Below are 15,607 nucleotides of genomic sequence, written 5' to 3' on the forward strand. Positions count from 1 at the left end.
GGGTGTGCATGCTGGGTATGTTCTTGTTTCCATAACCCACCGAACGCTGACATGGATTACAGGATCTTTAACGTGCGTATTTGATCTTCTGCTTGCATATACACACGAAGGGGGTTCAGGCACTAGCAGGTCTGCACATATGTTGACCTGGGAGATCGTAAAAATCTCCACCCTTTATCCACCAGGCGCCGTCACTGTGATTCGAACCCGGGACCCTCAGATTGACAGTCCAACGCTTTAACCACTCGGCTATTGTGCCCGTCAGTTTCCTGTGCCATTCAGTCAGATTTCATTCATGCACACATTCATATGAATGATGAATGATATGGACACTTATATAGTGATTATCCTCAGTCAGAGACCAAGCTCTAAGCGCTATACAAAGTCATTTGCACAACAGGCTGCCTACCTGTGTAGAGCCGACTGATGGCTGCTGTTGGGCGCTCATCATTCATTTCATGTGTCATTCAGTCACGCATGCATACACACGCAGCCATGTGACATTTTAGATGTATAACTGTTACGTTTGTTTACCCCGCCATGTAGGCATCCAAACTCCATTTTCAGGTATGTGCATACTGGGTTTATTGTTGTTTCCATAGCCCATGGAACACTGACATGGATTACAGGATCTTTAGCGTGCATCTCTGATCTTCTTTGTGCATATAGGCGGGAGTGGGGGTGGGGGTTCCAGCAACTAGCAGATCTGCAGACATGTTGACCTGGGTGATTGGGAAAAAAAATATCCATCCTTTATCCACAGGCGCCATCACCAAGATTCAAATTTGGGATCCTCAGATTGAAAGTCCAACGCTTTAACCACTCGGCTGTTACGCCCGCCATATGAATGGTGGTGGTGTGTGCAGGGGAGATGTGGGATGTACTGACCATAGATGGTGGTGGTGTGTGCAGGGGAGATGTGGGATGTACTGACCATAGATGGTGGTGGTGTGTGCAGGGGAGATGTGGGATGTACTGACCATAGATGGTGGTGGTGGTGGTGTGTGCAGGGGAGATGTGGGATGTACTGACCATAGATGGTGGTGGTGTGTGCAGGGGAGATGTGGGATGTACTGACCATAGATGGTGGTGGTGTGTGCAGGGGAGATGTGGGATGCACTGACCACAGATGGTGGTGGTGTGTGGTGTGTGCAGGGAAGATGTGAGATGTACTTACCATAGATGGTGGTGGTGTGTGCAGGGGAGATGTGGCATGTACTGACCATAGATGGTGGTGGTGTGTGTGCAGTGGAGATGTGAGATGTACTGACCATTGATGGTGGTGGTGGTGGTGTGTGCAGGGAAGATGTGAGATGTACTTACCATAGATGGTGGTGGTGGTGGTGTGTGCAGGGGAGATGTGGGATGTACTGACCATAGATGGTGGTGGTGGTGGTGGTGTGTGCAGGGTAGATGTGGCATGTACTGACCATAGATGGTGGTGGTGTGTGCAGTGGAGATGTGGGATGTACTGACCATAGATGGTGGTGGTGGTGGTGTGTGCAGGGGAGATGTGGGATGTACTGACCATAGATGGTGGTGGTGGTGTGTGCAGGGGAGATGTGGGATGTACTGACCATAGATGGTGGTGGTGGTGTGTGCAGTGGGGATGTGGGATGTACTGACCATAGATGGTGGTGGTGGTGGTGGTGTGTGCAGGGGAGATGTGGGATGTACTGACCATAGATGGTGGTGGTGTGTGCAGGGGAGATGTGGGTGGGCGTGGCGTTGACGGTGCTGGTGGAGCTGGTGGAGGCCCAGTTCAAGACGTCAGCCATCGCTGTCTACCTGTTCATCATCACCAACATCGGGGGCAACACCCCCCTCCTGGTGCCCCCCATTCAGGCCGCCTTCCAGAATGCTGGGACTGCTGCCGGCAGCGACGCTTTGAGAGGTTAGGGTGTGGGTGGGTGGGTGTGTGGAGTTGTGTTGACAAATGCAGAAAGAAGAGAAAAACATTCAAATGATTTCAGTTCAAAAGACTTCCTTATCAGCTTCAAGTAGCTTAAAAAGGAAATTTTCTTTCTGCTCATTCAAACGCTTGCCAACAGGTAAGGCAAAATGAAGAGGAAATGAATGAGTAACCAGCGCATCCTTTTCTGACCACCATACACGCAACATTTGGATAAAAAAAATTCACATTTTAAGATACAGGCGAAATAAATAAGTGAAAAAAAACTGTACACCCTTCCTTGACTGCTATAGGCATTTCAATCATCATATAAAAGGACAATGTTCAATAAGATGATTGTAACATTTGAAGACTAAATTGAAAAGAGAAAGGGGAAAAAAAAGAACTGATGAATAACTTAATATGACAATGTGACTGGCTGTGTGCAGATGCTCTGTACATTCTGTACCCGGGGCTGTATGTCGGCGGGGGGCTGCTGTTCCTGGTCACCCTCTGCTCCCTCAGATACGACCGGCGGCACATGAGATACTCACGCATGACTGAGGATAATGTCACCGCGCCTCACGATGACTGAGGCGAATTCGTGAGTGCAATATGATCTGCTGCAGTGGATTCCAGAAATATTCTTGTCTACATGTGTGTTTGTTTGTTTTTTCTTCTTTTTTTTTTTTTTTAACTGTGGAAAAATACAAAGTCTGCAGATACCTTCAGAATACTTCTTTTCATAACTCTTTTTACTTTTTAAACTGATACTTGATCTGATGAACTCTGCATCAAACATTGATATGGCTTACGTTGTATTTGAATCTGATGAATATTTCACAACATAACTGATCTGTTAAAAACTTTAGAACAGGCTATCAGATGACCTTTTTTATTTCTCAGTATTGCTTTGACTTTGAGAACCAGAAATCTCTGCTCTGAATTTTTTTTTATTTTATTAATTTGCTTTGTTGGCCTGATTTTGAAGATAAATGTTTGTTATGGAGACAAATATCACCCATCTTGATTTTTTTTTTTTTTTTTTTGGTCTGCTTAATCAAATTGCAGAGAAGATACCAAATGATATTCTGCATGTGTGTGTGTGTGTGTGTGTTTGAATGACATGTATCAATCAATTATTATCATATCTTTACATGTTATTGCTGGGATTTTCCCCTCTTGAATGAACAACCAACGCAAAGTGTTATGTTTTTTTCCCCACATAATGACACCAGTTTTGATGATGATGTTTGTGGCGACAATAATGTATTTTTCATATATTTATATAACTTTCCAAAATCCGTACTTCGATTTCAGTGAATAGATGTTAACTAGTCATACTGCTGTGAATATGGTGTGAAAAAAACACTATTCCTTTCTTATAGAAATCAACAGTACTTCAGAAGCCTTTCCATTTTAATTTTGCTGAATGAGACTCAAGTGTTGTGTTGATGTCAGAATCTCTGGAAGTATGGTGAATCTTATTTCTTCTCTTTTAATCTCATTGTACTGCAGTCAGATTCCATGTCTTTCATTTTCATCACTGCTTGATTAATGATGATGTATATTCCACATGCCATACTGGGTCACATTCCTTCTTCCAGCATGCAGAAAAATGATCCATGACATATAAGCTCATGATTGCAGGGATTTTTCCTTGACATATTTTTAGACATTCTTATTTAGATATTCTTATTTGCACCAGTGGGGAAGCTTTATATATTGATTGTGTCGAGTTATTCTTCAGGCAGTATCACTTAGGAGGGAAGGGCTTGAGTTGTCAGTGCATGGTAAGTGCATCTCCCCCCCCTCCAATTTTTGCTGACTGATGACACAAACAGTTACACTGACTGATCCAGAAGATTGTTTGAAGGGGAGAGAATTAGTTGCTGACATGATGCATGATCTGATAAACGCTACATCAGTTATTGGTATTATATTTCTTTGCCACAGCAGACTTCTTTGTGTGGAATGGGGGCTGCCATCCTTGGGGACGCACTATAGGAATGGCGCTGCCCTTTTTTTCTGCCTGCACAACATTTTTGAAATAATAATGATAATAATAATAAATGTATTTATATAGCGCTGAATCTTGTGCAGAGACAAATCAAAGCGCTTTCGCACCAGTCATTCACACGCATGCATAACTCTAAAACTGGAGAAACTGAAGACAAGGAAGAGGCAGGGAAGGGAGGCTGTTTTGGGAAGAGGCAGGAGGCCAGACTTGAAAGAGCTGAGTGTTGAGACTTGATGAAGCAAAAGAGGAAGTTCATTCCAATTGCAAGGTCCAGAAACAGAGAAAGAACGGCGGCCTACAGTCGAGTGTTAGAATTTGGATATGCGTAAACAGAGCGGATCCGAAGCCGATCGTAGTGAGCGAGATGGAGTGTAGAGGTGAAGGCAGCCGCAGAGATAGGAAGGGGCAGATTTGTGAATACATTTATAACATAGAGTGCTGATCTTGTACTTTATTCTGTGTGAGACAGGGAGCCAGTGGAGATGTTGCAAAAGAGGAGTGATGTGCTCGGATCTTTTCAGTGTGGATTTCTTCTTCACCAAAGGACAACACTCATGTTGCCAGGGGTTTTATTTCACATGCACTAAGTGTGTGCTGCACACTGGACCTCAGTTTATCATCTTATCCATGTGACTAGATGCTCAAGTTTGATTTTCCAGTCAAACTTTGGAGAAATTGTGAGGCCAGGATACAAACTCAAACCAGCACAATCATTGTTTTTGGTAGACAGGCGCCTTAACCAGTCTGCCACCTATCTGCTGTTAGGTCACATTTTTCAGGCCCTGGGTCTTGGTTCAGGCATAGACACTAATATCTCATAGATGGTCGTCTTATGACGTCACGTTAATCTGTTTACTTCAGTGGGCTGGACGAGACGGTTTTGACAAAGAGTCAGAGGAGTCGACTTCCGGTTCAGTCTCAGTGGCTTACAACATTGTGAGACAAGGCAAGCTGAAGCCTCCACTCTTTGCTTTCTGTGCTGGACAGGCAACAATCTTGAAGTTTGACCCCTCAGGCATGGCGAAAATTACCGCATGTAGAGGCAGTTGACCGCTTCTAAGCTGAACTGAAAATGATCTGGCCAGGTCCGCTGCAGACCTTGAGTGGTGGTCTGGACGCTAGTCTTTCGGATAAGACGATAAACCAAGGTCCCGTGTGCAGCATGCACTTAGCGCACGTAAAAGAACCCACGGCAACAAAAGGGTTGTTCCTGGCAAAATTCTGTAGAAAAATCCAATGTGATAGGAAAAACAAATAAAACTGCACGCAGGAAAAAATACAAAAAAATGGGTGGCGCTGTAGTGTAGCGACGCGCTCTCCGTGGGGAGAGCAGCCCGAATTTCACACAGAGAAATCTGTTGTGATAAAAAGAAATACAAATACAAATGCATCGATTACTTTGTTGGATGCACGAAGGAAGTCAGTCACCAAGGGGATATTAGTGTCTATGGTTCTGTGAAAGTTGTATCGTTTGAGCGGGCGAATCCTGGTTGTCTGTCGAGGTGGTAAGTCCATCTGGCATTCCAGGGGGGAGCACTGGGCTATTTTCTGGTGGTGGGGGTGGGGGGTATGGGGGGCTGGATTTCGTGCTGCTGTCGCTGTCTGGACTGTGCTGGCCTGTTCCTGTATAAAGACATGTACCGAGCTTGGGTGGATAGAAATTGGTCAGCTTGAAATTTTTTGTCAAGTTCGTGGGTTATTCATTGTTTGGTTTGATTGACATATATTTAAAAACCTTTCCAGATTTATTTGTATATCTCTAAAAAAAAAATTCTTTGTCAAGTGTATGGATTGTGTATAGTTCAACATTCATTTGATTTTTAATACCTTTCCAAATTTGAATGTGTTCATTTATCTAAAAAAAAAAATCTTTGCTAATGTTATGGGTTATTCATTACCTGTGTAATGTATAGTATATTATTTATCTTTTGAAAAAAAATTCTAACAAAAGTAAAACAGGGTCATGTATTTTTTTCCATCAGTATTTTGTCGGGTACGTTTTTGATGATTTGTTGAGCCCTGCGGTCATGTCCTCTGGGCATGTGGTTGACATGTGTGCAAAGCAGGTATGGCAGTGATGGGACATAAGACTTTTTTGGCGGGGTTAATTTTTGTACACATTCATTGATTGAATGGTGTCAGCTGTGATGCAGTGGTGGGTGTATCTGTCTGTAATAACTTTTTTTTCTTCTTTTTCTTCTACCTCTTCTTACTTGTCTCATAATTTCTGATATCTTTGTTTTTCCACTCCTTACCCTGCCCTCTCCCTCTTTTCTTTTTTTTTTGGGGGGGGGGGGGGGGGGGGGGGGGGGGGTTGGGTTTTTTTTTTTTTTTGCTGCCCCATTATCAGCACCGTTTCAGTGGCATTACTCCCACGCCACTCATTTAGATTCCCCCATACACGGCCACACCCAGGTTCGTCCGTCAGCAGTCCACAGGGAATCATCGATGTTAGGTCGCCAGGAGGCCACACACCAGAGGAGACACTGCACTGCTGCTGAGTCACTTTGGTGGTGTTAAGTAGTGCTTGTTCTGATTTAACGTACTTAGAACACCACCTACTAAGGCCCCTACTGTCAACAGTAATGGCTTAGTCGCAGAGCCAGACTGAGTGGGCGTCCCTCCCAGAGTGGAGACCGCCACCATGTACCTCCAACGATAGCCCCTCATGAATCTGCCGACACTGAAGACTCTCCCTCTTGATAATTTTTGTTCCCCTCCTACCCCCCCCCCCCCCACCTCCCTCCCTCCCCCTCTTCCCCACTCCTGCCTGTGTGGTATTTTGCTACTCTATTGTCACCGCATATTTCTCTGTGTGAAAAATGGGCCACTTTTCCTGTGTGACAGCGTGTCACTACAGTGCAGCACCACACTTGATTTTTTTTTTTTAATTAAAATTTTTTTTTAACTGCCTGCAAATGTCAATGTTTTCCCATCAAGGCATATTTTTTTCTACAGAGACAAGCCTTTTGTTGCCGCAGATTTTTCTACGTGCACTAAGTGCACGCTGCACACGGGCCCTCGGTTTATCGTCTCATCCGAATGTGTGATACAGTGACAGATGAATCTAAGCCAGTGTCATGCGAGACTGTGTTGACTTTGTACATATTTTATGTCATTTAATCTTGAATTAGTATGTTTTATTGTAAAGCGCAATGAGCCCCATCCAAGATGGGTGTACTGTGCTATATATGTCTTCATTTTATTATTATTATTATTATGTGTATTTCGGTTGTAATTGTATTTCTCTTTTTTTTCTGTTCTTTTTTTTTTGTCACAACAGATTTCTCTGTGTGAAATGCAGGCTGCTCTCCCCAGGGAGAGCACGTCGCTACACTGAGAGTGCCACCCATTTTTTATGTTTTTTTTCTTGCGTGCAGTTTTATTTATTTTATTATCAAAGTGGATTTTTCTACAGAATTTTGCCAGGAACAATCCTTTTGTGCCGTGGGTTCTTTTACGTGCACAATGCTGCACACGGGACCTTGGTTTATCGTCTCATCTGAATGACTAGCGTCCAGACCACCACTCAAGGTCTGGTGGAGGGCGAGAAAATCTCGGCGGCTGAGCCACGATTCGAATCAGCACTCTCAGATTCTCTCGCTTCCTAGGCGGACGCGTTACCTCTAGGCCAGCCCTCCAACACTTCTGTCTACCTCTCCTTAAAGGATATCTCTCTCAAGTCCTTATGTTGTTTTTTTTGTTCCTCCAGACAGCCACACCCGCCCACCTCAATCATATTGTATTGCATTACATTTCTGTTACAACATGTTGCTCTGTATGAAATTCAGGCTGCTCTATCAGTGACGAGTGAATCAAGTCAATGTAGCAACCCCTTGTCTCCTGGTGCTAGCAGCCTATTCTGCAGTGTTATATGTCTATATGGCCTTTTTATGTTTTTTGTTTGTTTTGTTTTTTGTTTGGCTTAGAAGTATTGTTGTTTTTTTTCCTTTTTTATGATTTTTTTATAGTCTGGGGATGATAAATGAAGCAGAATGGCTGGCGTCCTCAGCATGGCCTAGTCTTATTTTCCATAAGGAGCTAATTGGTTGGGATACTGTGTTATGAACTGTGTTTTGTGGGTTTGTCGTGTTGTTGTTGTTGTTTTTTGTAGATGTGACAGTTTTGTGTTAATGCGGTTGAGCATTTGTATGGTTTGACAGTCTTGATATGGCCCTGTGTGGTCGGCTGGACTATAAGCAACAAGAATAAGAATTCCCCCCCACTCCCACCCTGTCATTTTTTTTTTTTTACCTTTTTTTCTGTCTGCAGTTGTAATTGGTTTTGTTTTTTTATACCCCCATCAAAGTGGCTTTTTTCCACTGGATTTGGCCAGGGACAGCCCCTCTTTGGGATTTGATCAACTCCCCAAATCCTCTTATCAAATGGAGTTCACACATGCAACTTTCATGGAATGAGCAAGTGATTGTTTCTGTTGCTTTCACAAGGAAAACTCTTCTTTTTTTTTTTTCCAATGGAATTCAGAATCTGTATATTTATCATCACTACTTTACTGATCAATCTCTGTGAGAAGATTGCTGAAAATTGTGTTAATCTGTGGTCTGCATACTGACATTATTTCTATATGTAATGATGTGTTGTTGTTTTTTTGTTTTTTAATGTGTATTTGACTACTATAAATATCTGTTATGATTACTAAAACAAAATATCTGCTTTTATTATGTTGTCTGTTTTGGGTCTGACCTGACTTGATAATTATTCCACTATCATGTATGCTGCCTGTCAATGTGTTTGTGGCGTAAAGCGAGCCACAGAGAGAACACGGTGAGAGAGAGAGAGCACGAGAGAGAGAGAGTGAAAGGGAGCTGAGGATAAGGAGAGAGAGAAAGAGAGGGAGAGGGTCAGAAAGGGAGGAAGAGACAGGGAGAGAGTAAAGAAAAACAGGGAGACCACACACACACACAAATAGGCATAGTTATAAATCCAAAACTATTCTTCATTTTATGAAAGTATTTATCCAAAGAAAAGCATGTACAATATCAAATGTAAAAAAATATATGGAGATTATATATATATCGATGTCATAAGCTTTCAAAAGAAACTGTCTTTTAACAGGAAAAAAAAACAACTAGGAAGTGTCTCCACTGAATGAAACAATGTACAAATGTCCTTAAATTTAAAACAATGTCAAGGCACCGAATCCCAGGTTTGTGAAATCACAAAACCTGTTTTTCAGCCACAGAACAAATGAACATTTTTAATGTCCTCTTTACTTAGGTCCCAATTTTTTTAGGTTTGGAAAAAAAAAAAAAACACAAATACACACACACACACAAAACTAAACACACACACACAAAAAAAACAACAACAACAACAACAGCAAAATAGTGATCACTCATTCATCAGACAATACATTTAAGTCTCAGTATATACATACATGTATGCAGACAGACACAAAGTTCCCATTGAAAAGCAAAACGTTAAGACTTACCAATAACAGAAAAAATTTTTCCTGTTAAGTATCGCTGTCAAAAAATACCTTTGAAAAGAAGCACAAAAAAGTGCCTTATCAACAAGAGAACATTTTTTCCCCTTATTTCATATCACTGACTGTCGCAAACTCTTTTTGAAAAGAAACAAAAGGTTTAAGATATATCAACATGAGAACATTTTTTCCCTGTTTTACATCACCAACTGGCCTGATCTAGAAACTGTCAGTGCAGAATGGAAAACCAAGGTGGGAAGGAAATCCCTGAAAGCTGAGGGAAAACAGATGGATACTGCATCAGTGTGTCGCTGAAGCGTTCTCTGTTCTGTCCATACTGACTCACTACCTTTACAACTCAACACCTTTATCTTTTGATGCTTACAGTCCAGCCGGCCACACAGGGCCATGTCGGAACAGAAAATCGAAACATTGATCCAACAGAACCTGAACTCTCTAAAAAGGAGAAAAGAGGAAAAAGAAAAAAACAGCTGTCAAAGAGAATGAAGCCCAAGTCTGGTCATATTCAAGCACAGAACGTGAACTCCCTAAAAAAAAATTTTTTAAAAAGTAATAATAATAAAAAGCTCCAAAGTCCAATCATATTCACATATACCTGGATCATGCATGCATCTATGTTGAACATTGTCATTTTTTTCTTAACAGATAAAAAAACAAAACAAAAAAAACAACCACCACCAACAACAATACATTGTGCAGGCAAAAAAGAAACTAAATCAAACCAAAAACTGCTAGTGGACACCTCACACAATGACGAAAAAACAACAACAAAAAAACAAAACAAAAAACAACAACAACAATACATTGTACAGGCAAAAAAGAAACTAATCCAAACCAAAAACTGCTAGTGGACACATCACACAATGACGCAAAAAAAAAAAAAAAAAAGGAAAGAAAGAAACAGTAAGAATGCCCAATTTGGCAATTATCTTGTCCAGAAAAAAATACAAAAAGAATTTCAGGCTTTCAAGAAAAAAAAAAAGTGAATGGACCAACATGGCCAACAATAAAGAAGAGATGGCAATACAAAATTAAAAACAACCACCCAAAACAGGAACAAGAAATGGCAAAAATGACAGAAAAAAAACCCCAAACAAAACAAACAGAGAAAGCAATAGAAAAGAGGAAATTTCTTGCACAGAATTTCCAGAGGGTGAAAACTCTACACTGAAAGACTTCACGAATCCCGACGGGGTAGTACCCGCTACCTGTTTTCCGTTTCAGATTCTGATTCAGTCTCCCAGGGAGGCACCACTGCACTCAGACAAATCCATATACACTGCACCACATCTTCCAGGCAAATGCCTGAAAGCAGCGTACAGGCAATGTAAACTGCTGACCTGAGGTCGAAGACACAAACAGGGAGAGTTATTGCAAAAGCATTCACACTGCTGAAGCAGACAGAACAGAAACGAGAACAAGGCTGCAGACCAAAATAACAAAGAGCAAACTAAGTTTCTTGGGTAAAATTTTCCCAAAACTTTTGCTACTAATTACAACAGCTCTTCTTCTTCTTCTGCGTTCGTGGGCTGCAACTCCCACGTTCACTCGTATGCACACGAATGGGCTTTTTCGTGTATGACGGTTTTTACCCTGCCATGTAGGCAGGCACTTGCAGGTCTGCACATATGTTGACCTGGGAGATCGTAAAAATCTCCACCCTTCACCCACCAGGCGCCGTCACCGTGATTCGAACCCCAGACCCTCAGATTGACAGTCCAACGCTTTAACCACTCGGCTATTGTGCCCGTCTATTTCAACAGCTCAAACAGCCTGGGGATCAACCAGTGAAAAAAACAATCATGTCATCGTGATAGCACCTCGACAAATCTCCTCATGAACATGGCTTGATGGGGCCAGGGAACTTAAAACCGTCACATGTTTACATTCATATGAAATAAAAGAAAAATAGTAATATTGCAGCGTTACACTCAAAACAAACTATTCCCTTGTTCCTAATATACTCTTCTTCTTTGTTTGTGGGCTGCAACTCCCACGTTCACTCGTATGCACACAAGTGGGCTTTTATATATATGACTGTTTTTACCCCGCCATGTAGGCAACCATATTCTGTTTTCGGGGGTATGCATGCTGGGTATGTTCTTGTTTCCATGACCCACCAAATGCTGACATTGATTACTGGATCTTTAACGTGCGTATTTGACTTTCTGCTTGAAGGGGGTTCAGGCACAAGCAGGTCTGCACATATATTGACTTGGAAGAATGGAAAAATCTCCACCCTTTACCCACCAGGCGCCGTTACCGATATTTGAACCTGGGACCCTCAGATTGAAAGTCCAACACTTGAACCACTCGGCTATTGTACCCATCGCTCCTAATATACAATATCAAGCAATCAAAACCAATGTCAGCACAGCATTTGCCAGTGCTTCCTTAGATTCAAATTCAAAGCACGCTTGCACCCCCCTACCCCCCCCACCCCCCGCCCCCTCCCCCCACCACACACACAGACACAGTGCGTATTGCGGTGATACAATCACACGATTCATAGACCTGATTGTTTCAACTTCCCTTTCTTACAATTCCAAGCAATCAAAACTTAACTACTTAGACTGCCCATTGTTGGCATATCGGACAGCAGGGAAGATCCGCCACTCTTCTGTTTTGGGCCAGTAATTATGTGATCAAAATTGATGGCATCACTACATTTGTCACTACCCTCACAACGCCAGTCTGGTCAGCCACTCAGTCATCTTATCTTTTATTTTTCAATCAAGAAACCAACCCTTCAATCCATATAAATCCGATTAAAAACACACAAAACTCAAGGAATGTCAGAAAACCAGCTGCCATGGACAAAAAAAAAAAAAAAAAAAAAAAAGTAATCCGTTCATCCTGGCAGATCTATTCCTGAGAATAAGAAGCCATGGAAAGGAGGCGTTATCGCCAGACACTGAACATCATGGTAACACTGATCACATCACCAAAGAACACGCACACCACAACACACCATCAACCAGTACATTGGACCACGTGAAGATCTGCTGAAGTGAGTCAAGAAAAGAAACCTATGCTGGTATGGTCACAGATAAAAGATCCAGTAGTCTTGCTAAAATAATCCTCTAAGGAACTGTTGAGCGAGATAGGTGGAGGAGAAGACAAAAAAAAAAAAAAAAAAAAAACCCAAAAAAAAGAAAAAAAAGAAAAGAAAAAAAAAGTATTAAAAAAACCCAAAAATTAAATAAAAAACCAAAAAAAGTATTTAAAAACAACCCCCCCCCCCAAAAAAAGGAAAACAGTATTTTTTTTTTAAAAAAGAAAAGAAGAAAAAGTATTTTTTTTAAAAAAAGAAAAAAGGTTAAAAAAAAATTGAAAAACGGAAAAAAAAAGTTCAAAAAAGAAAAAAAAAAGGTTTAAAAAAAAGAAAAAGAAAAAGTTTTAAAAAACATGGAAAAAAAGTTATTAACAAAAAAAGGTTGAAAAAAAAGAAGAAAAAAAAACAAAAGAAAAAAAGTGGGGAAAAAAAAACCAACAACTAAAAAAAAGTATTAAAAAAAACACCTGAAAAAAACGTTAAAAAAAAAAGAAAAAAGAAAAGAAAAAAGTATTTAAAAAAAAAAGAAAAAAAAAGTATTAAAAACAACAACAACAACAAAAAAACCCCAAAACCACCTAATCCTTTGGGACTGACGACATTGCAGAACGGACAGGGAAAACCCATTTGCTGAGAGCCAGGCTTTGATGCACAACTGACAGTCCTGGAGGAATCTGGGGAACAGTTCTTCGGTTCGACACCCCCCCGGCCCAGGGACTCTCCAGATAGTTGAGGGAGGAAGGGAAGGAGGAGGGGAAGTAAAAGGAAGGGGAAAGTGGGTGTGGCTGATCTACACACCTTCATTGGACTCTACTTCTACCGCTGCTACTACTACTACTACTACTAACAACAACAGCAACAACAATAATAATTATAATCATAATAGTAATAATCATGATAATAATAACGATAATCATCATCATCAACATAACAACAATAACAATAATAATAATCATAACAATAACAAGAAGAATAAGAATAATAATAGTACCAGCAATGTGCATTCGTATAGCACTTACCTTGCCGCTCGAAGCACATTCATTTTAACAATACAGCTCATATGAATAAGACGAGTGAAAATAATCTTAAAAAAAAAAAAAAAAATCTTTTGGATTCGAACTCACCAAAAAGACTATTCTGAAAACAGTGTTAACATCACTCACGACTAACGAACGCACCTCTCAAACCTCACTCCCGCCCCCGCCCCCACCCCTCCTCACAAACACATCAATGCACACAGACATACAAAGACCGTTCAGGGGTGAAGAGGGATCTATAGTTCAAAGTACTGTCTCCACTCCTGTTTCACACACACACACGCACACACACACACACACACCATCTGTCAGATCTGTTTTGTTTTGTATTAGTTTTTGTTCAATGGCACTTTGGTTTTCACCGTTGTTATCGTTCTTGTGGGGTTTCTTTTTTTCTTTTTTTTTATCTCACAATCCCACATCCAGTTAAATAAGGAGCGACAAGAAATGCACAACACGAGTCAGAATACTGACTTCTCTTCTTTCACTTTTCTGACCTGTGAACGCGCGCGTGTGTGTGTGTGTGTGTGTGTGTGTGTGTGTGTAAGAGACAGAGACAGAGAGAGAGAGAGAGGGAGGGAGAGAAAACGGGAGAGTGTGTGTAAGCATCTGTGAGTGTTATTTGCATACGTGTGTGTGTGTGTGTGTGTGAGAGAGAGAGAGAGGGAGATAGACAGGGAGAGTGTGTGTAAGCATCTGTGAGTGTTATTTGCATTTGTGTGTGTGTGTGTATGAGAGAGAGAGAATGGGAGAGAGAGTGTGTGTGAGCATCTATGAGTGTCAGTATGTGTTTGCAAGTGTGTGTGTGTGTGTGTGTGTGTGTGTGTGTGTGTGTGTTCTTCAGTTTAACATCTATTCACTGTAAGTGTTATTAGACGGAAAGAGGAGTATTAGTGGATGAAAGAAAGGGAATGCATGTGAATATTAGTGTAAGAAAGCGTTAATAATATGTATTAGAGGTAAAGCATATTATAAGATATTAAAGTTCAAAGAGATTGTGGTGTGTAATGAATGAGGTGTGTGTGTGTGTGTGTTTGTGTGTGTGTGTGTGAATATGATAAAGAGAGAGAAAGTGTTTGTGTGTGTGTGTTTGTGTGTGTGTGAGGAAGAGAGAGAGAGAGAGAGACAGAGACAGAGAGAGAGAGAGAGAGAGAGAGAGAGAGAGAGAATGTGTGTTTGAGTTTGTGTGTGCATGCATATGTGCGTGCATGAGTGTGCACCAGCGTGCATCTGTTACTTTTTCTTCTCAATCAATAATCTTACATCACCCCTTCAGTTCCGATACAGCTGGCTGGCACAGCATGTACAATACAACAACAACAACATGGCACTCAGACATGGAACTTACTTAACTGTGTATTCAACACTGATACCCATCGATGAGAGATTTGCAGGAAAGTAGAGCACACACTGAAGGAACACCTTCACAACAGTACAACAAGGGTGATGGAATGTTTTCAGAGAGCAGCTGCCTGCGACTGATGATAATGATAGCATTCTCCTTAACAGACTGAAAAACAAACTTTACTGGGACTGAAGTTATAACAGCATGCACCCCACAACTGAAGATCAGTAATCCCCACCACACACACACACACACACACTGGATTTCCCAGCTCAGTTTAAAAACATCTCTCAAACTCACCTCTTCCACTCTTGCCTACGAACTAATCGGGTTTCTGCTGTGTGTGGGTGTGTGTGTGTGTGTGTGTTTATGTGCATGTGCATGTGACAGAGAGAGAGAGAGAGAGAGTGTGTGTGTGTGTGTGTCTGCATGTGTACGTCTGTGGGTTGAGATGACAGTCGTATATAGTCGTATGTGTATGTACATGTGCCTCGTTGTCTATGTGTGTGTGCGTGTGCATGTGTCTGTGCGCACATGCGTTTGTGAGTTCATGCATGCACATGCTTGCTCGTGTATGGTACATCGTACTTGTATGTGTAACTTCTATTGGAAACATCACAAGCTCCCACAATCTGGGAGGCGTGAGCATTAGTCTGAATTCTTCTTCTTAATTATTATCATCATTTTTCTTCTTCTTCTTCTTATTATTATTAATATTACACCCCCCCGACCCCCTCCCAACACACAAACATCCATAACTGATAACAGTCTATAGCCAGTTAAAGCTTAAAA

At 41.4% G+C, this 15,607-nt stretch overlaps 1 protein-coding gene across 1 annotated transcript in view; it reads left to right on the top strand.

Annotated features, from left to right (window-relative positions):
- LOC143275936 (MFS-type efflux pump MSMEG_3705-like) overlaps window positions 1–6,129 on the top strand; it is a 26,593-nt gene extending 20,464 nt beyond the window's left edge. Inside the window, exons 8-9 of the mRNA XM_076580284.1 lie at window positions 1,706–1,894; window positions 2,341–6,129. Coding sequence (XP_076436399.1) covers window positions 1,706–1,894; window positions 2,341–2,486 — 335 coding nt within the window. The 3' untranslated portion in view covers window positions 2,487–6,129. The remainder of the gene's footprint in view (window positions 1–1,705; window positions 1,895–2,340) is intronic.
- The last annotated feature ends 9,478 nt before the right edge of the window (window positions 6,130–15,607 follow it).

Source organism: Babylonia areolata, chromosome 31 (assembly GCF_041734735.1).
Source record: "Babylonia areolata isolate BAREFJ2019XMU chromosome 31, ASM4173473v1, whole genome shotgun sequence".
Taxonomy (NCBI): domain Eukaryota; kingdom Metazoa; phylum Mollusca; class Gastropoda; order Neogastropoda; family Buccinidae; genus Babylonia; species Babylonia areolata.